Source organism: Bos taurus, chromosome 1 (assembly GCF_002263795.3).
Source record: "Bos taurus isolate L1 Dominette 01449 registration number 42190680 breed Hereford chromosome 1, ARS-UCD2.0, whole genome shotgun sequence".
NCBI lineage: Eukaryota > Metazoa > Chordata > Mammalia > Artiodactyla > Bovidae > Bos > Bos taurus.
Window position 1 is genome coordinate 64700507 of NC_037328.1, and position 26025 is coordinate 64726531.

Below are 26025 nucleotides of genomic sequence, written 5' to 3' on the forward strand. Positions count from 1 at the left end.
CTCAGTGGGTCAAGAATCCGCCTGCAATGCAGGAGACACAGATTCAATCCCTGGGTTGGGAAGATCCTCTGGAGGAGGGCATGGCAACCCACTCCAGTAATCTTGCCTGGAGAATCCTATGGACAGAGGAGCCTGGTAGGCTACAGCCCATAAGGTTGCAAAGAGTCAGACACAACTGAAAAACTAAGCACACACACTGAAGTGAAGTGAAGTCAGTCAGTCGTGTCCAACTCTTTGCGACCCCATGGACAGTAACCTACCAGGCTCTGCGGTCCGTGGGATTTTCCAGGCAAGAATACTGGAGTGGGCTGCCATTTCCTTCTCCAGGGGATCTTCCCAACCCAGGGATTGAACCCGGGTCTCCCGCACTGCAGGCAGACACTTTACCGTCTGAGCCACACATTACCAATACTAGTTACTGTGGGTCTGTATCTTGGCCACCCTAATAAATATGCTCTAGTACTCACTGTGGATCTGACTTGCATTTCTCTAATGACCAACAACGTTGAGTGTCTTTGTGTGTGTCTCCTCACTGGCCACCTGTATGTCTTCTTTTGAGAAATGTTAATTCGGATCTTTTGCCCATTTTTCTTTTGGGCTGTCTTTTTATGGTTGAGTTGTAAGAGTTCCTTATTCTAGATACAAATTCCTTATTGACAACATTCTGTGTGTTGTCTTTTAATTTTCTGGATGGTAGTCTTTGGGAAACAAATTTTTAAATTTTGATGAAGTTCAATATATATGTTTTTTCTACTGTCATTTGTGCTTTTGGTTTTGTATCTAAAAAAAAAAATCATTTACACCTATGTTTCTTTCTAAGAGTTTTACAATCTTGGCTCTAGGCCTATACATTTTGAGTTAATTTGTGTACATGGTGTGAGAGGTAGGGGTCCAACTTCATTCTTTTGCATATGGGTATCCAGTTGCCCAAATATCATTTGTTAAAAAGACTACTGTTTCCCCATTGAACTGCCCCGGAACCCTTGTCTAAGGTCATCTGACCATAAACATAAAGATTTATTTTCTAGACATTCAATTGTACTGCACTGACCTATAGGCCTATACTCATGTCGGGACTGAACAGTCTCAACCCCCTTTCTTGAGGTTTAACTGACAAAATTTTAAGACATACTAAATGAACACAGTGGTGATTTTATATACATACACATTGTGAAAGGATACCTATCATCTAGTTAATTAACATATTCATCACCTCACACTTTTCTTTCTTCTCGTCCTTCTTCTGGTGAGAACATTTAGGTCAATAGTGTTATCAACTATAACCACCATGTTTTACATCAGATTCCCAGACCTCATTCATCTTAGAAAATCTGTCCTCTTTACCAACCTCTCCTCATTTCCTCCACTCCCTAAGCCCCAGGGGCAGCCACTTTTCTACTCTCTATGATTGACTTTTTTCCTTTTCTTTTTAGAGTCTACATACAGGTGATACCATGGAATAGTTGTCTTTCTCTGTCTGGCTTATTTCATTTAGCATAATGCCCTAAGGTCCATCCATCCTGTTATCAAAAATGGCTGAATTTCCTTCCTTCTTGTGGCTTAATAATATTCCACTGTAGATGCACTATCTTGATTACTACAGCTATAAAATAAGTTTTAAAAGTGGGAAGTATGATTTTTCTTTCCCAATAAAATTATATATTTGGCAACAAGTACTTTCCTTCCCCCAAAAAAGGTGATTACTGTTTTGACTATGCAAATTACTCACCAAAAAGTAAAACAAAGTCATTCTTGGTTAATACATATTCACAGCGGTCATTTTTCCCCCCCCTAGGTGAATGTCAGCCATAGTTGTATGTTCAAGGTAAGGGTATATGACAAAAAGAAGGGTGGCAGATGGGATTAGAATCTCTTGGGTTAAAAAAAAAACAAAAAAAAACCTCACTGTATTTTCCAAATCTGTAAAAAAAAAATCACACTCCCCTTTGAGACACGCAAACATTGTATACACACATCCCCCAGCTCTTGCTTCCTCTGGGAATCACTAACACTATAGTTCTTAGTGTTAATAGTTTTTGTGGTATTGTAGCACCACAAGCCAAGATTTTCTTTGTGTTCTCCTTCCATTATACATATCAATAAAATTATGTTTTTTAAACATGAAATATCAATCAGTATGCTTTTAACAAAATAAATGCCCCTCTACAAGAGTCCAGTGTTTCTTTATATTGAACCCTGAAAATAAACAAATATACAGAAGAACTCAAATTGCCACCATGGAGAAGAATCTACAGTTGATAAGTACAGTATATTATATTCCACAAAGAATAATTTTGTGGATGGTCTTCTGACTCAGGTTCTAAAACATAACTATTAAAACAACAGTTTTGAGGTGAAAATGTCTTGAAACTTAGGTTTATGAGAAAAAAGTTTCTTTGAATAAATAAAACATATTCTGGCAACTTAGTAAATCATTTTATACTGCTTGTTTTGGGTAAATTAATTTCAAATGGATGTCATTATTCTCAAGTCAAAAGCTAACCAGACCACATTGCCATGACACCACTTTTTCATGCATGACACCACTTTTTGATATACACTTACATATAAGCTTATAGTGATTTAACCAAGTATGAGTAAGTTGCTACAGAGTCAGTAAAATTTCATAGTAGCAACATAAAACTGATGTTTCTTCTGGCCTATATACGGCATATTAATGTAAAGATTCAACTGAGAAATTTTACATTAAAATGATTTTTCTAATACTCATTTACTTATTTTTAAAATGTTGACACTATGTGTGTAGTATTTATACTGCAGGCAGTTACTATAAATTGTAACCATTATTCTTTGCACTAGTATAGGGATATTTAATCTAGATATTCGAAATGAGCTTCAGAAAGTCCAAGGTTCACCTAATATCATATGCCAAATTTTGGCATATATGTTTTTCTGCGGGAGAGTCCATTGCTATGAAAGATTTTCAAAGAGGTCCATGATGCAAAAGTGACTAAAAGTCGCTGCTCTAGTCAGTAATAAACACTGAAAAATGTAAACAATAAAACAAGAATGAAAAAAGCAATAAAATATGTTTATATATATTACATATTATACATTACAAGTAAAAATCTGTACCATGTGGTGTGCTTACTAGTTCTGGGCAATGGAAAAGGGAGAGAGAACTAAGTTTAATATGTTGCCCCTGTTGTCTGTTAACAAGAGCTCTATGACAACAAAAGAAATACCATCAGGTAACATATGATTAAGCTCCAAATACATGTTAGCAAAGATACATCATGGATCCATCAAAAAACTTAGGAAGAAAAGTATTTTATTCTTATTAAATTCTCATTAAATTAGTCTCTTAGACCTCTGTCTGAAAGACTATTTGATGGTGAAAATGTCAAGCCAGGAGACAGGGCATACACAGGTGCTAAACAATGCATAATATGGAGATAACGGAAAGCTAGTGTTTGCAAAGCAAAGATGATGAAGATAACACTGAGCTGTACTTGAAAGCAAAGGAATCCACTTTTACAACCTTGATTAATTTAGATGAAGTATAATTAAACTTAGTCCAAAGATATTACAAACTGATTTAGTATATTCATTACAATAGGATTTAGGAACCTTTTCCTTTATTTTGTGGTCACACTTGAAAAATACTAAATTAAGTGGGTTCTAGATAATAACTTGACATTAAGTACCATATTGTTTCCCCTAGAGCTACAAAATTCCATGAATAGAGGACACCAACTTAGCTAAAGATGAATCAGACAGGATTTTCCTACCACCCAACCCTTCCCAGATATGGCAGTCATAATACTCATCTTCACCATCACCATCATCTTGCTAGGATTGAACAGTTAAATGTGTAAAGTGCTGAGCTCAGTGCCTTGTGCAGAGGAAGTTCTCAATGAGTAGCAGCTTTTATGATTAGCAGTATTTTACCAATATTTGAAAATGCAGACTTCTGAGGGGCCAGATAATCACTAATCTATTTGTCTAAATTATCCTGCAAAGCCCCTGGTGGCTCACACAGTAAAGAATCTGCCTGCAATTCAGAAGACCTGAGTTTGATCCCTGGGTTGGGAAGGTTCCTTGGAGAAGGCAATGGCAACCCACTCCAATAGTCTTGCCTGGAGAATTCCATGGACAGAGGAGCCTGGCGGGCTATAGTCCATGGGGTTGCAAAGAGTCACACACGACTGAAGTTACTAACACACACTGCAAAGAGCCATCAGTCAAATCGAAAGACCAGGAAAACAATGATTTAGATAGATATTTGTAATAAAATGTAGCCCTCTTAACTCTATGTAACTGTATTTGTTTGTTTACTAACAAAAGATTCTGGCATAAAACAACTGAAAACATCCATTCCCCCCCCCCCCGCCCCCAGTTTCTGGGATTACAAAAAGATGATTTAAAAAAAAAAAATCAGTATCACATAACAGTAAAAAATGACCCCCCCTCCCACTCTCGTTTTTTAAAAAATAATTTTATTTATTTGTTTTTGGCTGTGCTTGGTCTTCATTGCTATACGCAGGCTACTCTAGTTGCAGAGCATGGGCTTCTCATTGTGGTGCTTCTGTTGCAAAGCATGGGCTCTAGAGTGCATGGGCTCAGTAGTTGTAGCTTAGCTGCCCTGTGGCATGAGGAATCTTCCCAGATCAGGGACTGAACCTAATCTCTTAAACACTGAACCACCAGGGAAGTCGCGCTCTCTCTTTAATCTCACTCTCCACTGCTAAATCTTTTTCTTTTTCAAGCTTTTAGGCACCACAAGAAATGAAGTTCACCTACTTAACTATAATAAAATAATCAAAAGATTATTTGGATCTCACTGTTTTCCACAGAAATTTTCCACTGTTTTCCAGAAACTTTCCAATTCCTAAAGTTTCTGCTAGAGTAAGATTGTACTAGTTCTTACCCGTCTAAGAACCATCTATGTAAATATCTAAAATGAGTAATTACTGCTAAGAGAAAAGTATGATATGAACTTATCTACCAAAGAGAAACAAACTCACAGACCTTGAAAACAAACTCACGGTTACCAAAGAGGGAAAAGGATGGGGGAGGGATAAATTAGGAGTTTGAGATTAGCAGATACAAACTACTATTATATATAAAATGACACACAGCAAAGTCCTACTGCATAGCATCGGGAACTATATTCACTATCCTGTAATAAACTAAAATGGAAAACAATATGCACATACACACACACACACACACACACACCCCTGAATCACTTTGCAGTACATCATAAACTGACACGATGTTGTAAACCAACTATACTTCAATAAAAAAATTTTTTAAAGCCATCTACATGTTTAATGTCATGTTTTTCTAAAAGACATATATCCAAATTTAAAAGGCTAGTTACTATAGCTATGAAAGCTACAGAGAAAGTTTATTATCAGAGAGGTGTACTCTAACTACTTCTGCCTTTAAAACTTCCATTAGAAAGAAATGGTCAACTTATTACAAAGCATAAGTAAATATTTATGAAATAAATTATATCTCTAGGAACATTAATACATTTAAAATTGGAAATTCTACAAAATGACTGGTTTCTATCAAACATTCAGTTCTATGATATTTTAATCCCAAAATTGAACTCTAGACTGAAGCTCACCTTTCCTTACTTAAAATTTGTGTTTTAAAATTTGGAGGGGGAAAAGAAACTATTAGTAAAACCTACAGCAGTCCCAGGTCCAGAATTTCCTAGACTGCATCACATCTGGGGAATTTTGGGGACATCTTACGTAAGGAGTTAATCAAACCTTTGAGAAGCTAAATATATAATTTTTTTAAAAGCAATCATTTATCACTGTACTTTCACATTGTTCTTCTCAGAATCAATTATGTAATTCAGAATACAATCTACAGTCAAATCTATGCAGTCAAAAAAAAAAAAATCACTTGGTTCAGGATGGGGAACACGTGTATACCTGTGGCGGATTCATGTTGATATATGCCAAAACCAATACAATATTGTAAAGTTAAAAAATAAAATTAAAAAAAAAAAATCACTTTGTCAACATACACTTCTTCACATGAGAAATACAATTAATTATTTAGTAAAACAAAAAGTCCACAAAACAGATGGCACTTTTGTTTTAACATAGATATGCACAGAAAAGTGTATAAAAATATTCATAGAAGTTATTTTTCATGATGTACTAGAACAGTAAGTGATTACTTTCGTTTTCCTTGTATTTGTGTCTGGGTATGTTTTCTGCACTGAGCACATAAAATTATAGCATACATAATGATAAAAAAAAGCAATCAACATAAAAAAAATACTACTTTCTTTAAGTCTTCAGAAGACTTTTTCTAAATAACCCCACTGGTATGACTGACCACAGAGGTGCCAATGGACAATGCTGTATCACTGAAGCTATGCTTGTGAAATTTCTGACAGATGTTCTCCCAAAATGTTTTATTTTTCCCAGGTATCTGAAACCACATCAGATATTTCTTAAGATTATTTTAACTAATATGTTAAGGAAGAATTTAAGAAATCTTATTATCTGAGCCTTCCCAAACAGAATCTCTCTTATCTACAAATGCTTTGAAAAGTCAAGCACTTTTTGATACTCAGAGATTAAAAGGTATAATGAGATTCTGATTTGATAATCTCTGTATGAAATCAATCTTAGAAAGCTGCGTGTTTTTCATGCTTAAAAATGATTTTTCATTACTTTCAATGCCATACTGCCCTATACTTCTAATTTACTCTGAAGATATTTTAATTTTACTCTTAATATTCTGCAAAAGCGTTGTTTGAGGACAGACAGGGAGAAGATTTAAAAGGTTACGCTAAGTTAGCTCAGTTTATAATACTCTGTGTTACTTATTCTATGAATTATTGGCCTGGACATCCAAGCCAATAAAGTTTAATAAACAGTATATACAATAATAATCACACTAACTTTTCTTATTAATTCCTGGGTAATTCCAAATTCATGGATGAACACTAATCTAGCAGCTTAATTTAGCTTAAATATTTCTTGAAAACTATTATGGTGCCTCTGGATATTAAAACATAACAATGAAAGAAAGTTCCTGCTCAGAAAGTTTGTCGTTCAGTTGCTAAGTCATGTCTGACTCTTCGGGACCCCATGCACTGCAGCTCGCTAGGCTTCCCTGTCCTTTACTATCTCCTGGAGTTTGCTCAGACTCATGTCCATTGATTGAGTCGATGATACCATCCAATCATCTCATCCTCTATGGCCACTTTCTCCTCCTGCCGTCAATCTTTCCCAGCATCAGGGTCTTTTCCAATGAGTCAGTTTTTCACATGAGATTAGAGCTTCAGCTTCAGTTCAGAAAGTTTATAATTAGGCAATTCTACCACTTATAAAATTTATGAAATTTGCTTACAACTGTTCCTTTTCTGCATAAACTCAAATTCAAAAAAAAGAGTAACTATTTTATGGGTTTGGGGGTATATCAGCTATCTCCAGATACTCAAGAGGAATACCCATGAGGTTTTCAAGAAAGAAAATGCAAAGAGAGCAGAGAAGAACAGTAACATAGATGCCCTAGTTTCCAAAAGAACTAAGGGCTCGACTAACATTTCAAAAAAACTGATACTGGAGTTGGGCACCTGGGAGATCACTTTTCACAGAAAACTCAAATCTATTCTTGAAGTCCTGATTAGCAGAAATGGCAATATTTGCTTAAAATATAAAATGTCTTAATAACATTTAACTTTGAAAGCTAACCTATACAACTCTTTTCTGAAATACAACTTAGATCAAGAAAACTGGAACAGTTACATTAGAATTACTTATGCATTTCTTATTTCAATGAAACATCATAGATATTCAATATGTAAAGTATAAGTGTACAGATAGGATCAATAAGATTTAGAGCTATATTAAACACACATAAAATTCCTACAATGTTTATTAATCACCATGCAATAAGATTTAAGAGCTATACTACACACTCACACATACACCACACCACACCCTTACAATGTCTATTAATTAACCTCAATGAAATGTATAACTTCAGGTCACCAAATGGGTGGTAAATACTGATACTTTATCTACCCTGGGTGGTATTGCTTAAAAACTGTAAATAGGGCTGATAAGTTTGATATTCCAAACTGCCCTGGGATGTTGTATAACATCCATTATAACACCTTCAAAATATCTATAGATAGTAATCTTGGAACTTATCTAGGTGATGACAATGTATAAGTGCAAGATGACAAGATAATATATAAATAAGAAGTGTTTTGTTTTAGAGTTGGCCTACTACAACCTACATGGACAACCTACAACAAATAAGCCCTAAATAAAATTGAAGTCATAAACCATCAATAACAAACTGACAGTTTCTACTAAAATTAAATTAAGAACAAACCAATATTAGTAGAAAATAGAATTAGGAGGGCTGACAAAAAGTGGTAAAATAAGCTTTGGACTTAAAGGTTTATAAGATATGATGGCAAGCATGAAATACATGACTTATCAGTTATCCAGTTTAGCTTCTAAGCAGTTTCATCTGTATTAATCTCATGTACGAATTCATTAAAATTAGTGACAAAGAGTAAACCATCATACAGTTCTAAACTATAATTGGTAGAGAAATGACACAGTTCTAATAAGCTAAACATAAATGCCAAATTGAATGGTGATATGTACAGAGAACTGTGGTATGGTAAATTCAAATACATCAAACTGAAATCCTGGGGATAGAAGAAATGCTGATTGGTTGTACTGACTTGATTGGTCAGAAAACTATGGCCCAATCCTGTTTATGTAGGATCCATGATTGTGTGGATCACAATAAACTGTGGAAAATTCTGAAAGAGATGGGAATACCAGACCACCTGACCTGCCTCTTGAGAAACATGTATGCAGGTCAGGAATCAACAGTTAGAACTGGACATAAACAACAGACTAGTTCCAAATAGGAAAAGGAGTACATCAAGGCTGTATATTGTCACCCTGCTTGTTTACCTTATGGGCACAGTACATCATGAGAAACGCTGGGCTGGAGGAAGCTCAAGCTGGAATCAAGATTGCCGGGAGAAATATCTATAACCTCAGATATGCAGATTATATCACCCTTATGGCAGAAAGTGAAGAAGAACTAAAGAGCCTCTTGATGAAAGTGAAAGAGGAGAGTGAAAAAGTTGGCTTAAAGCTCAACATTCAGAAAACTAAGATCATGGCATCCAGTCCCATCACTTCATGGCAATTAGATGGGGAAGCAGTGGAAACAGTCGCTGTCTTTATTTTGGGGGGCTCACTGCTGACGGTGACTGAAGCCATGAAATTAAAAGATGCCTACTCCTTAGAAGGAAAGTTATGACCAACCTAGATAGCATATTCAAAAGCAGAGACATTACTTTGTCAACAAAGGTCCGTCTAGTCAAGGCTATGGTTTTTCCAGTGGTCATGTATGGATGTGAGGGTTGGACTATAAAGAAAGCTGAGTGCTGAAGAATTGATGCTTTTGAACTGTGGTGATGGAGAAGACTCTTTTGAGAGGCCCTTGGACTGAAAGGACATCCAACCAGTCCATCCTAAAGGAGATCAGTCCTGGGTGTTCATTGGAAGGACTGATGCTGAGGCTAAAACTCCAATACTTTGGCCATCTGATGCGAAGAGTTGACTTATTTGAAAAGACTCTGATGCTGGGAAAGATTGAGGGAGGGAGGGAGAAGGGGACGACAGAAGATGAGATGGTTGGATGGCATCACCAACTCAATGGACATGGGTTTAGATGGACTCCGGGAGTTGGTTGATGGACAGGGAGGCCTGGCGTGCTGCAGTTCAGGGGGTTGAAGAGTCAGACACGACTGAGCGACTGAAATAACATGAACTAAGAACTGATTTTAAAGATAAACATTTGCCATCAACTCGAGGCTATGAAACACTGACTCTGAACCATGATTAAGAGAAATTCCACAGGCTTCTCAAAAGAAATTCATTCTTCTAATCAGTAGACTTGTATTACTCAATTATTATATTAATTTGAATTACATCAATGAAAAATTTGTGAAAATTTGTTTTTCTGTTTTCTGTTCTGTTTTGTTTTCTGTTATGTATCTCAGACATCCTTGACTTCCATTTTTTGCCGACAAAGCCTAAAACGTTTTATCTAGCCCTTTACAGAAAGTTTGCCAACTCCTGTATTAGAATACTAATTTGAATAATAACAAAGAATGCAAAGGCTTTTAGGAAACAAGAAAATCAAAATATCCGAACTTAGATCTGAGTGTAGTGTAGCAATCAGAAAGGAAGCAGATCTGCTGAACTAAGTTGAAAGCTTCAATCTGAAACTAAAAGATGAGTTACCAAAAAAAGAGGGCCAAGACCAGTGATCTCAGGTGCAAATCATAAGAAACTATATGGATAGTAAGGAAGATTCTTGATCACACATGGTGTTGCACACAGTGATACTTAGCAAAATCATTTTTTCAAAAATATTTTTGCAAATCAAGTACAAGGATTTTAGAACAACTTAAATCACAGTCCAGGGAATAACTAGCAAAATTTAAAACGAACAAACAAGGACGTACTGTACAACACAGGGAAATTTGCTCAATACTCTGTAATAACCTAAATGGGAAAAGAACTTGAAAAAGAATGGATACATGTATATGTATAACTGAATCACTCTACCCGGAAATCAATGCAACTGTTAATCAACCATTAGTGAAAGTCACTCAGTCGTGTCTGATTCTTTGTGACCCCATGGACTATACAGTTCAAGGAATTCTCCAGGCCAGAATACTGGAGTAGGTAGCCTTTCCCTTCTCCAGGGGATCTTCCCAACCCAGGGATCAAATCCACCATATGCCAACATAAAATAAATTTTTTAAAAAATAAAAAAATACATACATAAAAACAAAAACTACAGAGGCTCACTCAGCACAATAAAAACTAAATTCAAGCTGTCCAGATACAGAACAGGCTGCATTCCAAAGTAGCACTATGATGTTTGAAATATTCAAGAAAACACTGAAAAACCACCTCCCAGGAATGTAACTAAGTAGGTTCTTTCATTGGATGGGGAATTGGGACTACAAAACCGCTAAGGAGATTTTCAATTTTCCATTCTATGAAACATTTGGAAAATCAAGACTAAAACCCAATAGGAGGTAGGTGTTGCTTCAGACAAACTAAGCTTATAATCAACCATCTAGTGGTCTAAATATAGAAACACTAGATATTTCTAAAGGGGGAGGTTTGAGAACTTATTTAAGATATCAATATTAAAAGCTTTAAAATCTTAGTGCTGCTATTCTTAAGAAATAATACCCAATATCCAAGATAACAATACTTTGCTATGATGTTGTTAACAAAGGTTTTGACAGACCTAATAAATAAAATCATATTAAACCCATACGTAAAAATTCTGCTTCTATCAAGTGGTCTAGTAATACACACTCATTTTTTTCATTTTATAAATATTTAAATACTGACTAAATACAAGCATCTCCTATGTGCTCAGCAGAGTATACGAGCAGAGCACATGGTGAACAAAAACAGAAAACAGACTCACCTTGATTATTTCCACCAACTGATCCACACCACTGTCTCCTGGAAATATTGGCTGTCCTAGCAACAGCTCAGCCAACACACAGCCTGCAGACCATACATCTGAAGAGAAAAGAAGATAAGAGCTTATTAATATCATACTTTGTAGCTTATGTTGTGTTAAAAACTGATACACTTTCTAATTTTACTTTGATCAGAATAAATACCATAAGGAAAAGATTGTATAATCCAAAACAGAGGGGAAAAGTCATCAAATAATCCTTAATAGATTTAAAAACTGTTAAACTTACTAAACAGGAAACAGGGCAATAAGAATATTCTAATAAAGGGTAATATCTTTATTATATGTAATATCTGCATTAATTATCCAGTATGAGATGTTCAAGTCTTCAACAACCATGACAGAGATTATAGTAGGAAAGCAGAGAGCATGATTATTTACTCATTATACTTAAAAATAAGTCAAAGTGATACAATCTCTGCACATTACCAGGTGCTTATAGAGAGTAGCAAGAAGGGTTCAATCTCCTATACACAGGAGAGTAAGCCAAATGCAAATTTCAGAAAAAGAAAATTTTAATATTTTAAGTGGCTAACTATTGTCTTGCAATATAACTGACAGAAAATGTGCTTAAATATATATTTTAAAATGCAAAGGCAGAAGAATACATTGTATTTTACAAATTATAAAATATAATTCACTTTTGAGTCAAACAAGAAACCTCAATTTTGACAGAAAACTTAAATTTTAATGATTTATAAATAAATTTACAAAAGGAAAAAATAAAGCATATATCCTGGCTTACCCACAACAGTCAGTCCTGGTCTAGATGACTTCCTGTGATAATAATGAAGAGCATCCCCTTTATCTCTTAAAAGTATTACCAAATGGAAAGATACATTTTATGGGCACTTTATTTAGAGCCCACTACTTAAGACTTCCTGCCAAAAAAAAAGAAGCTAATTTTCTGGATTCCTGGGTTTTGTATGAACCAACAAACAATGGCTTTAGGGAGATGAACATAAATCGTCACTGGGCTTTCCATCTATCAGTAGGGAAGGAGAAAAGTGACTAACGGCATGCGCGAAACAAATAATTTATTCAGTTTAATGCAGTAAGATGCACTATCATGAAGAACTGGAAGCTAACACAATATTGTAAATCAGCTATCCTCCAATATTAAAAAAAAAAAGGATTGGAAATCCTTGCTCCAAAAACTACTTTTTACTGGCCTAGACAAATAATGACACAAAATTCATTTAAGAAATTCAAGTTGATTTTGCCCAGCAACTCTTTTAACATCATTGTTAAAAAATATTTCTAAAATGCATTTGTATTAGTACACTTTAAAATATCCTTTTGTTTATTTACAAATCTTTCAGAGTCTTAAGAAGCAAGTTTCCTAAATCTAAACAAGGAGGCCAAATCTAGGCTTGAGAGGGTTCAACGGCCCCAGCTGCATCAGTAGACTATGGGGAATCTAGAAAGTCAGTATCTGGTTTTAGGAGATTTACTTTACTTTAGACAAGTAAATGTGAAGGAGACTGCTGGAAAGCAGGTACTCATAACATCCAAAAAACGGATTCCTAATAGAGAGAACACACTACACTGGCCCTTCTTTTCTGAGAAGATTCCTGAAGAACTGCTAAGCACATGGACATTTACAGAAGTAATAAACTCTTAAGAGGGTCAAAGGTTTATATAAACATGCCTTAATACGTCAGATGATACTTTCATGACTTTTTAGAAAGAAACAAACCACATTTATTTTAGGTGAGGCTGGCAAAACTCACCCCAGTATGAATCTCATTCCTGGTATGCAGATGATTAATTTCATATATGTGAATAAAACATAAAGCATCTAGAAAATCCAAAGACTGTCCAAAGATAAAGGGCTGAAATTTGTTCTTTGGGAAGAGTCAAGTTAATAAATACCACAAAAAGAACACCATTTTTTCTACAGTACTTTCACTAACACTTTATTTAATCCTCATGGCCACTCAGAAAGGTAAGCAAAACTGTTACTAATCTCTTTTACAGTTTAGCTAAGTAGTAATAAATCTGGAATTCAAATCCAGGTCTACTCTAACCAAAATATCCCTTTCACTATTTCTCATTTGTTCCTGAACAGAATAGGCCATATAACATAGCCACGATGAAACTATGAGCATTATAAACAACACACACACACTCTCTCTTATACTCTCTATCCAGTGAAGTAGGACACACACATACTCACTCACTCACTCTATTATACTCTCTATCCAGTGCAGCAGGTCTCAAAGTATGATCTGCAGAGCTCTGAACCTCCTGGACCTTTTCAGAGGTACTGAGGGCAAAGTTAACTTTCATACGAATACTCAGATGTTATATGTCTTTTTCACTATGCTGACATTTGCACTGATGGTGCAAAAGAAATGGTGGGTAAAACTGCTGCCTCTTGGCACAAATCAAAATGTTCCTTGGCATTTTGCCCTTTGGCCAAAAAAAAAAAAAAGGTAGTATTAGTAATATATATTTCTATGTAGAGGTCTTTGTTCATATTAGAGAATTTTAACTTGTATAATAGAGAAATTGTTCAAGTTCTGATTTTTCCTTGACTTTCTGTTATTGTGGGGTTTTTATTTTATTTTTTGTTTGGTCTTGTTTGTATGCTTTTGTTTTTGGACTAAGGAATTCTCTTCAAAAACAACATATAACAATAAAATAAACCACTTGCATGCCTAAGATTGTTCCTTTCTTTAGATTCCTATTCACATCCAACTGTTCACACTCTGTATGTTCACTCCCACTGCTGCTGCTGCTGCTGCTAGGTCGCTTCAGTCGTGTCCGACTCTGTGCGACCCCATAGATGGCAGCCCACCAGGCTCCCCGGTCCCTGGGATTCTCCAGGCAAGAACACTGGAGAGGGTTGCCATTTCCTTCTCCAATGCATGAAGGTGAAAAGAGAAAGTGAAGTCGTTCAGTTATGTCTGACTCTTAACGACCCCATGGACTGCAGCCCACCAGGCTCCTCCGCCCATGGGATTTTCCAGGCAAGAGTACTGGAGTGGGGTGCCATTGCCTTCTCTGACTAGTGGGCTGAAATGAGGTAGAAGAGGTGGTCAACAAAGAATGAAGCCAACTGTCTCTATTCAATGCCTTCCATCCTTAAAGATCTTTTGTGACAACTGCTACAGAATCTGAATTTATTCACATTACTAATGAAAAAATTAGTAAATTTTTTAAAGCTGACTAAAAATTAAATAATCAGTTGAGTCAGCACAGTATGAGTGTCAGTAATATTGTAATCCTATCACTTTAATCATAAACTTAATGGATGAAAATTGTCCAACTGGAGATCAAGCTCAGAGAGAACTATTTCAGGGGAATTTTTTAAGTGAAGAAAAGGTATACTTAGAATTTATTTAAAATTTTAAGTTTAAAATAACTGTAATCTTAAAGAAATCATACAATCACAGAGGAGTAGCTTTATTATTCTCTCATAATCCAAGAAACCTAAAAGTAGAATAGTAAATATATTTTAAATTCTATACATTTTTATATACAAATCTTCAAGAAGAAACATATTTCAGGGCATATTTATATCTTTATATTTAAGTATAGATTAGTACTACTAAATTACTAAAAATAAGATATAATGCATAATCACAAGCTATTATATTCAGATACAGTACTTACCTATACTAGAGGTATAATCAGTGGCTCCAAAGATCAACTCTGGTGCCCTATAGTACCGAGAACAGATATACGAAACATTGGGTTCTCCACGGACCAGCTGCTTTGCACTAATAAAAAAAAAAATCAAAAGCAGAAATTCTTTAATTAAATCTAAATCATAAAAGAACCTTAACTGCTATCATTTGCAATATAATATTTAATCTAAGAGTCCCATAATTCCAATCATGCAATATATAAAAAAAGAAAATATGAGCCATAACTCTAACAACAGAAACATAATTTTAACATATCACTCTGAAAAAAGAATAGTAACTTTTAAAGAATGCATTTGTCAACTGTCACCTGAAGAAAGAGTTTTAAAAAAATAAAAAAATGATAAATGTTGAATTTCTTCTGCTATTTTCCCCTGAATTTCACTCTAAAATACAAAGAAGGAAGGGCAGAAATATAATAGGTAATTCCCCTTACCAAAAAGCACTATAATTGATTATAAGAATGAATATTGCTTACCCAATATGTTTTTTAAATGGGTAAGAAATTGGCCACTCTATTAAAATTTGACTTCTGATTCAGAGTGAGTATCCCATGGCTTGCAGACCCAACCTACTTTATTTTTTCCACCATTTGGTCAATTTATTAGCTGTCTTAACATCTGCTATCCAATAAAAAAGATAGGTCATTTCCTGTAGGGCAGAGATAATTCAAAGCCTATGAATTCTAATTCCACTGTTGTAAATTATTAACAAATCAAATCACATATTCTCTAATTCAACTTTCCTTTCCAAATACTTTGTGGCATGTATTAAATTAAAATTAGTTTCTTTTGAAATGTCTCAAAACAACTTGAAGATACACTGAAATATACTGCTATAGAAGCTAATCATTTTGACATACAATAATAGGGAAGATAAATACAGCAAATAAATACAAACAACAAAATCAAAATAGTAAAAAATAAAGTAACAAAAAAAAATTTTTTTTTAATCTTTTTAGGTAAAGGTACAAGAAAATCAGAGTAGAGGCAGATGAAAATAGTCACAAAGGTTTCAGTTTGGGCTTTCTTTTCTTCCATTTATTTCTGTTCACTGGTAATGCTGACCATAACCTGATCTTTCTTCATCACAAGTTTTGAAGGTGGGAGACAGTTTATCCACATACAGCAAACATTTCATAAATTATTAAATACTAATCCCTGTTTTAGGCTGTATGAAAATTAAGATACTTTCACAGCATAACTGACAAAAGTTTCTACTTTATAAAGGATTTATTAAATTAACAAGACAGATTCCAATTACATTGTCGGAAAATTCACTATAAGATAAAGGTAGTATTAGAAATACCACAGCCTACAGATTTTTTTCACTACTTGATGAAGCTGCCTTCAAAGTGTATCCCAAACTCTACTTGCTCAAATCAGACGTTAAAAACAAAACAGTAGCTCTGTTATCAGAGCCACTAAAAGTGAACTATTCTTATCATTACCACAGAAGTGAAATCCCTATCCCAAACATATTAAAACAAAGTGATTTCTATGTCCCCAAAAAAACTCCCATAGAAACAGTGTTCTAAAACTATGGTGAGAACAGAAACTCCACTAACTTGGTATCTCAAAAGTATTTTTACAGTCCACACCAGTCAGTCACTCTCAAGCAGGGGAAAGACATAATAATAAAATTCATCTGATTTGGGCATTTCATCTTACAGATGCTTGTTCAAGCACCAAATAAGAGTTTTTGATTTAAAATCCTTTACCCACTTCTTACAGTCGAAGGAACAGTTAAGAGCCCTGCAAAATGAGTTGGATCCTGTGACAGAGGTCTGAAATTAGAAAACTGTAAAAAGTAGATGATCTAAAAGGACATTTTTGTGAGACTAAGAATTAACGCATGAGAAAACAGATATGCATTTTTTTAAAGACTTTTCCCCAAGAGACAACCTGTGGAAAATATATACAATATTAAAACCAAAATTTAATCTGTGGGTTGATATAAAAAGCATTACAAAGAAGAAGAATACCAATATTAGCAGGTGTGGGTCAATATCTATAAGCAGCTGAGATGGAAAGCAAGAATTTGTGAGGATGAAAAAAACTGGTGAGAATTCAAGACATATGATGTCTGGGGATTACAAGAAGAGAGAGTACTAAAGGTAATAACACTAGAAAGGAAGTGAAAGTTTAACTGCCTGAGTTACATGTGGATACAGGCTTGATTTCATCTTGAAAAGTCAGATCAGAGAGGCACAAAATGCTCAATACTATAAAGATGAAAAAGATTAATTCTTATTACACTATATATTTTACCAAGCAATGCATTTAAGAAGACAGAAAGAAAACTGTAACCTGCAATAAAGAAGAGAGAAATAAACTAAATTGTAGAGGAAAAGGAAGAAAACACAGCTACTAATTAAGCCTTTTACCTAATCTCTAAATTGAGGTTAACTCTTTCACTTTTCACTTTCACGCACTGGAGAAGGAAATGGCAACCCACTCCAGTGTTCTTGCCTGGAGAATCCCAGGGACGGCGGAGCCTGGTGGGCTGCAGTCTATGGGGTCGCATAGAGTCGGACATGACTGAAGCGACTTAGCAGCAGCAGCAGCAATACACAGTTAACATAATACATACTACTACTAAGTCACTTTAGTGACTTAATAATACATAATACATAATCAGATCAGATCAGATCAGTCGCTCAGTTGTGTCCGACTCTTTGCGACCACATGAATCACAGCATGCCAGGCCTCCCTGTCCATCACCAACTCCCGGAGTTCACTCAGACTCACTTCCATTGAGTCAGTGATGCCATCCAGCCATGTCATCCTCTGTCATCCCCTTCTCCTCCTGCCCCCAATCCCTCCCAGCATCAGAGTCTTTTCCAATGAGTCAACTCTTTGTATGAGGTGGCCAAAGGACTGGAGTTTCAGCTTTAGCATCAATCCTTCCAAAGAAATCCCAGGGCTGATCTCCTTTAGAATGGACTGGTTGAATCTCCTTACAGTCCAAGGGACTCTCAAGAGTCTTATCCTACACCACACTTCAAAAGCATCAATTCTTCGGCGCTCAGCCTTCTTCACAGTCCAACTCTCACATCCATACAAGACCACTGGAAAAACCATAGCCTTGGCTAGACGAACCTTTGTTGGCAAAGTAATGTCTCTGCTTTTCAATATGCTATCTAGGTTGGTCATAACTTTCCTTCCAAGGAGTGTCTTTTAATTTCATGGCTGCAGTCACCATCTGTAGTGATTTTGGAGCCCCCAAAAATAAAGTCTGACACTGTTTCCCCATCTATTTCCCATGAAGTGGTGGGACCGGATGCCATAATCTTCGTTTTCTGAATGTTGAGCTTTAAGCCAACTTGTTCACTCTCCTCTTTCACTTTCATCAAGAGGCTTTTGAGTTCCTCTTCACTTTCTGCCATAAGGGTGGTGTCATCTGCATATCTGAGGTTATTGATAGTTCTCCCAGCAATCTTGATTCCAACTTGTGTTTCTTCCAGTCCAGCGTTTCTCATGATGTACTCTGCATATAAGTTAAATAAACAGTGTGACAATATACAGCCTTGACGAACTCCTTTTCCTATTTGGAACCAGTCTGTTGTTCCATGTCCAGTTCTAACTGTTGCTTCCTGACAGGCATATAGGTTTCTCAAGACGCAGGTCAGGTGGTCTGGTATTCCCATCTCTTTCAGAATTTTCCACAGTTTATTGTGATCCACACAGTCAAAGGCTTTGGCATAGTCAATAAAGCAGAAAGAGATGTTTTTCTGGAACTCTCTTGCTTTTTCAATGATCCAGCGGATGTTGGAAATTTGATCTCTGGTTCCTCTGCCTTTTCTAAAACCAGCTTGAACATGAGGAAGTTCATGGTTCACATATTGCTGAAGCCTGGCTTGGAGAATTTTGAGCATTATTTTACTAGCGTGTGAGATGAGTGCGATTGTGCGGTAGTTTGAGCATTCTTTGGCATTGCCTTTCTTTGGGATTGGAATGAAAACTGACCTTTTCCAGTCCTGTGGCCACTGCTGAGTTTTCCAAATTTGCTGGCATATTGAGTGCAGCACTTTCACAGCATCATCTTTCATAATACATAGTACATAATACATAATACATAGTAATACATAATACATAGTAAGGTATAATAATATTTTTTTTTAAATTAGTTCCTACTGAAAAAGGAATATATACACATAATAAATGGGAACAATTTCTAGGAGTTAAATTGCTGGGTGAAAGACGATCAGATCAGATCAGTCGCTCAGTCGTGTCCGACTCTTTGCGACCCCATGAATCGTAGCACACCAGGTCTCCCTGTCTATCACCAACTCCCGGAGTTCACTCAGACTCATGTCCATCGAGTCAGTGATGCCATCCAGCCTCATCCTCTGTCGTCCCCTTCTCCTCTTGCCCCCAATCCCTCCCAGCATCAGAGTCTTTTCCAATGATTTACACTTACAATTCTGAGAGAATTTACCAAAAATTATCCCCACCAGAAACTGTACTAGTTGATACTCCCTAAATAAGTGTAAGAAAAGGTAACTGAAAGAACAGATAGGGTAGAAGGGTGGGGTTGAAGATTAGAGAAGGAAGGAAAAGAGAGCTAGTTTACCTTCCAAAGTCACAGAGTTTCAAGACAGCTGTATCAGGATCCAACAAGAGGTTCTGTGGTTTAATATCCCGATGGCAGATTCCAAAGGAATGGATATAGGCTAAACTTCGGAACAGCTGATACATATACAACTGGAATAAAGAGTAAACATTAAATGAATATTTACTTTCTATCCTGAACAACTCAGAATCCTTAAGCAGGAAACAAAGTAACAGATTTCCAGAAAAGAACAAGTGAAATGCTGGGGATTGTTAGCACTCAATCTTTCTTTAACAAGCTTCATGGCATTTCTCTATCAACTAGCTAATTATAGTTTAGTTAACCAAAGTTATATTTGTAACATGTATATAAAACATCTTCTAACAACTTAAAAAAGGAAATTTTACAATTTGCTTTTATAATTTTTTATTTTACTAACCACAAGACTGTTTTTTTCCCCTAAGCACAAATTTAAAAACTCAGAGGGATATTCCAAATCGTATGACTAAGTAACAATTAGACCATAAGCCAGTCTTCTGTTTTGTTTTTTTCCAATTCATCATCCTTTGTCAGACCAGAGGTTATTGATACAGAGGTCTGGGAAAATTCACATGTGAACTGAGAAAATCTATAATCAATGATCTATTCAAGACATCAGTAAATCTATTAATAGCACCACCACTCTTCTGTTAACATCCTTCAGAATTAAGTAGACTTCAAAATGCCGTTTAAAAGCATATCCGAGATGACAATTGACATCAGTCAAAAAAAAAAAAAAATCAATTTTATTACAAAACAGGATACAGTGAAAAATTGGGTCTGTGTGAAAGAAAGAATTAGACTCTTGACTGGTGAAAAGGGGGTCTTTGTGTAAAGAACTTGAGTGTATCTTAAACTTTCTATTTGTTTCAAGGTCAGTGTTTTGATTCACTTATAAATTTTTCTGACTACTCACCTTCTGACTTGTAACCCAAACTTATATACCATAAAAAGAACTTTTGACATGATTCAAATCAAAGATATCAGTGTCTTGGTGAAAAATAACAAAAAGACAGTTAAAGGTAAGATAAAGCATTGACATAAGGTATCACCTATAAATGAAGTGTTTCGACTCCTACAAAAATATATCTCATCAACAATTTACATGAAATACTTAAGACAGAGGAACATACTAACAATACTATAGTAATCTCATCAGCAAAATCCATTTTATTACTATAAAGCTTAAAATTGTTACTATTAAGTGAATGTTTTGATACTCAAAACATTTACAGTCAATGCCATTTTATTTTCTAGAGTTATTTGTATAAAAGGTAAAATGCAAAAAATTGTACTTAAGATATGTGAACTTTTAAACTTAGTGAAAGTCACTCAGTCGTGTCCGACTCTTTACGAAAATGGACTATACAGTCCACGGAATTCTCCAGGCCAGAATACTGGAGTGGGTAGGCTTTCCCTCCTCCAGGGTTTAAACTTAAACTCCTAGTTAATTTTCACAATGTCATAGTTAAACAAATAACATTTTTCTAATAATCTACTACAACTTCATAATTCAGTTCAGTTCAGTTGCTCAGTTGTGTCCAACTCTTTGCAACCCCATGAACTGCAGCACGTGAGGCCTCCCTGTCCATCACCACTCCTGGAGTTTACTCAAACTCATGTCCGTTGAGTCAGTGATGCCATCCAACCATTTCATCCTCTGTTGTCCCCTTCTCCTCCTGCCTTCAATCTTCCCCAGCATCAGGGTCTTTTCCAATGAGTCGGCTCTTCGGATCAGGTGGCCAAAGTACTGGAGTTTTAGCTTCAACATCAGTCCTTCCAATGAATATTCAGGACTGATTTCCTTTAGGATGGACTGGTTTGATCTCCTTGCAGTCCAAGGGACTCTCAAGAGTCTTCTCCAACACCACAGTTCAAAAGTATCAATTATTCAGTGCTCAGCTTTCTTTATAGTTCAACTCTCATATCCATACATGACTACTGGAAAAACCATAGCCTTGACTAGACAGACCTTTGTTGGCAAAGTAATGGCTCTGCTTTTTTTTTTTTTAATTTAAATTTTATTTTATTTTTAAACTTTACAATACTGTATTAGTTTTGCCAAATATCAAAATGAATCCGCCACAGGGATACCTGTGTTCCCCATCCTGAACCCTCCTCTCTCCTCCCTCCCCATACCCTCCCTCATGGCTCTGCTTTTAATATGCTGTCTAGATTGGTCATTACTTTTCTCCCAAGGAGTAAGCATCTTTTAATTTCATTGCTGCAGTCACCATCTGCAGTGATTTTAGAGCCCCAAAAATAAAGTCTGTCACTGTTTCCACTGTGTCCCCATCTATTTGCCATGAAGTGATGGGACCGGATGCCATGATCTTAGTTTTCTGAATGTTGACTTCTCAGCCAACTTTTTCACTCTCTTCTTTCACTTTCATCAAGAGGCTCTTTAGTTCTTCTTCACTTTCTGCCATAAGTGTGGTGTCATCTGCATATCTGAGGATATTGATATTTCTCCCTACAATCTTGATTTCAGCTTGTACTTCATCCAGCCTAGCATTTTTCATTATCTATTTGGCATATAAGTTATATATATATTGATGTTTCTCCCGGCAACAACTTCATAATTATGCTGGATCAATTACCGGCCACTCTAACATGGGTTGTAGGCTTCCCAGGTGGCTCAGTGGTAAAAGAATCCACCTGCCAATGCAGGAGAGCCCGGAGACATAGGTTTGATCCCTGGGATGGAAGTTCCCTTAGAGGAGGAAATGGCAACCCACTCCACTATTCTTGCCTGAAAAATTCCATGGACAGAGCAGCCTGTCAGGCTACAGTCCATGGGATCACAAAGAGTTGGACATGACTAACCATAAGCACTATTAACATGAGTTACAGCAAATAAACAAGATTAATATTGGTATCAGGTCCCCCAAATTAAATAACACCTCAACAAAGTCTATGCATATTTAAAATCACCAAAAGTTTAAACTTCAGCTAAAGACATACTATATCTATAAATGGCAATAAAACATTGAATTTATTAATATTTATAACCATATTTTTATAATTTTATATGATATGCTTGCTCTGCACAATAAGGGATTTAAGAAATTAAATAAAAAGGTGCTATGGGTACCAAAATTAAAATCCACGATTATTTGTGAAAAAATTTGTCAGAAAGATGAAAAGTATTTTTAGTACCTGGGTCATGAAAGTTTAAAAGGTGAAGGCGTCACACTTAAAACTGTACACAATTATAATGAAATTCCAGAAACACCTACTTTGCAGCTTTCCCTCAGTATGATGCAATAATATAGTTGAAACACACCTAGCACTCTCCTCTGCTCATAATAAATACCTCTAAAATGGGAAACTGCTCCGTTTTTACATACCTTGACATAGATCACAGGGAGCGTCTGTTTGGCTCGACTATAGTGTCTGGCGACTCTGTAGACTGTTTCCGGAACGTAGTCCAGCACCAGATTAAGATAGACCTCATCTTTCTGAAAGTTTATTAAAAACAAACCAAAAAAACAAAATTAGGAACTAGTCTTTAAATATTCAAATTAGAGTAAATTCTCTATACATTCACTTATTTGGATTTTTAAAGCAAAGATTTATGTGTTCAATTTTAATTATAAAAAATAAATTCAGAACATAACCATAAGAGCAAAAACAAATCTACCACATTTTTTTAAACTAACAATTCCATGGCAAAAACACAGTCATTTCAATACTGGTAAGATTTAAAATCACATTTAAACTATTATTTTGGTTAAACGATTTTAGAGGGTATCATCTGTCATAAAATTTAGTATTTTCTAGTTTGAGAATCACGGCCCTCACTTCATCCTATCAGGAAAGGTGTCATGGTAGGAGAATAAGCACTGAACTGGGATCTAAGAGATGTGCATTGCTAACCTCGCTCTGCTAACTGATGTATGCAAGTCATTTAATCTGTATATGCTTCCATTTCTTCAACTATAACATGAAAAGCGGGGCTTCAAAATTTCTTTAACCTTACAAAAAGATTTTATAGTTATTTGTAGCCTATAATTAGTAAAATAACCACTTGTCTTCTACAATTAACTGAACAAAAACAAAAGAATAACTTATAAGGTACTGAGTTATCATACTCACAAGAATACTACAAGTCTTAGGTTTAAATATCCATTCACAGCAGCACAAAGACACCAATCCAAGTTCAGTGGAAACAAAGAAGGGAATTCCAACTAAGTACCAAGGAGGAAAGAAGAACAGAGTGCTACCTTCACCATGTTCATGTGAATATCAGATAAGCAAACTGAAGTTAAGTGAAGTGAAGTGGCTCAGTTGTGTCCGACTCTTTGCGACCCCATGGACTGTAGCCTATCAGGCTCCTCCGTCAATGGGATTTTCCAGGCAAGAGTGCTGGAGTGGATTGCCATTTCCTTCTCCAAGGAAGGAAGAACACAAAGCTGAGAATCCCTGTGTTCAAGTCTAGAACTGGTTACCGAGTGGGAATATCTGCAAGCAAAATTTCCCAATCTTCCCAGTTTGAAGTCATCTTATCTAACAAACTAAAGTGGAGAATTTCAATTTTCAGCATTTATTATGTCAGCAGTCACTGCAGAGGAAGTAAGAAAGTAAGGGTGCAGGTAAAAGAAATATCATCTAAATTCAGTATGAAAGGGCATTTCAGTTCAGTTCAGTCGCTCAGTCATGTCTGACTCTCTGTGAGCCCATGAACCGCAAGCACGCCAGGCCTCCTTGTCCATCACCAACTCCTGGAGTTCACCAAACCCATGTCCATCAAGTCGGTGATGCCATCCAACCATCTCATCCTCCATTGTCCCCTTCTCCTCCTGCCCTAAATCTTTCCCAGTATCAGGGTCCTTTCCAATGAGTCAGTTCTTCGCATCAGGTGGCCAAAGTACTGGAGTTTCAGCTTCAACATCAGTCCTTCCAATGAACACCCAGGACTGATCTCCTTTAGGATGGACTGGTTGGATCTCCTTGCAGTCCAAGGGACTCTCAAGAGTCTTCTCCAACACCACAGTCCAAATGCATCAATTCTTCGGCGCTTAGCTTTCTTGATAGTCCAACTCTCACATCCATACATTACCACTGGAAAAACCATACCCTTGACTAAACGGCCCTTTGCTGGCAAAGTAACGTCTCTGCTTTTTAATATGCTCTTTAGGTTGGTCGTAACTTTCCTTCCAAGGAGTTCAGTTCAGTTCAGTCATGTCCAACTCTTTGCGACCCCATGAATCGCAGCACACCAGGCCTCCCTGTCCATCACCAACTCCTGGAGTTCACTCAAACTCATGTCCATCGAGCCAGTGATGCCATCCAGCCATCTGATCCTCTGTTCTCCCCTTTTCCTCCTGCCCCCAATCCCTCCCAGTATCAGGGTCTTTTCCAATGAGTCAACTCTTCGCATGAGGTGGCCAAAGTATTGGAGTTTCAGCTTTAGCATCAGTCCTTCCAAAGAACACCCAGGGCTGATCTCCTTCAGAATGGACTGGTTGGATCTCCTTGCACTCCAAGGGACTCTCAAGAGTTTTCTCCAACACCACAGTTCAAAAGCATCAATTCTTCGGCCCTCAGCTTTCTTCACAGTCCAACTCTCACATCCATACATGACCACAGGAAAAACCATAGCCTTGACTAGACGCACCTTTGATGGCAAAGTAATGTCCCTGCTTTTTAATATGCTATCTAGGTTGGTCATAACTTTCCTTCCAAGGAGTAAGCGTCTTTTAATTTCATGGCTGCAATCACCATCAGCAGTGATTCTGGAGCCCCCAAAAATAAAGTCTGACACTGTTTCCACTGTTTCCCCATCTATTTCCCATGAAGTGATGGGACCAGATGCCATGATCTTCGTTTTCTGAATGTTGAGCCTTAAGACAACTTTTTCACTCTCCACTTTCACTTCATCAAGAGGCTCTTTAGTTCCTCTTCACTTTCTGCCATAAGGGTGGTGTTATCTGCATATCTGAGGCTATTCATATTTCTCCCAGCAATCTTGATTCCAGCTTGTGCTTCTTCCAGCCCAGCGTTTCTCATGATGTATTCTGCATAGAAGGTAAATAAGCAGGGTGACAATATACAGCCTTGATGTACTCCTTTTCCTCTTTGGAACCAGTCCGTTCCATGTTCAGTTCTAACTGTTGCTTCCTGATCTGCATATAGGTTTCTCAAGAGGCAAGTCAGGTGGTCTGGTATTCCCATCTCTTTCAGAATTTTCCACAGTTTATTGTGATCCACACAGTCAAAGGCT

General features: G+C 36.4%; 1 protein-coding gene across 5 annotated transcripts in view; it reads right to left on the reverse strand.

Moving 5' to 3' along the window:
* GSK3B (glycogen synthase kinase 3 beta) overlaps positions 1–26025 on the reverse strand; it is a 220582-nt gene that overhangs the window by 59191 nt on the left and 135366 nt on the right. For all 5 annotated transcript variants that reach the window (XM_024992902.2, XM_059887275.1, XM_024992903.2 and 2 more), the window contains 4 exon segments: positions 23150–23260; positions 19782–19912; positions 15175–15281; positions 11497–11594 (listed from right to left, as the gene is read on the reverse strand). In XM_024992902.2, coding sequence (XP_024848670.1) covers positions 11497–11594; positions 15175–15281; positions 19782–19912; positions 23150–23260 — 447 coding nt within the window.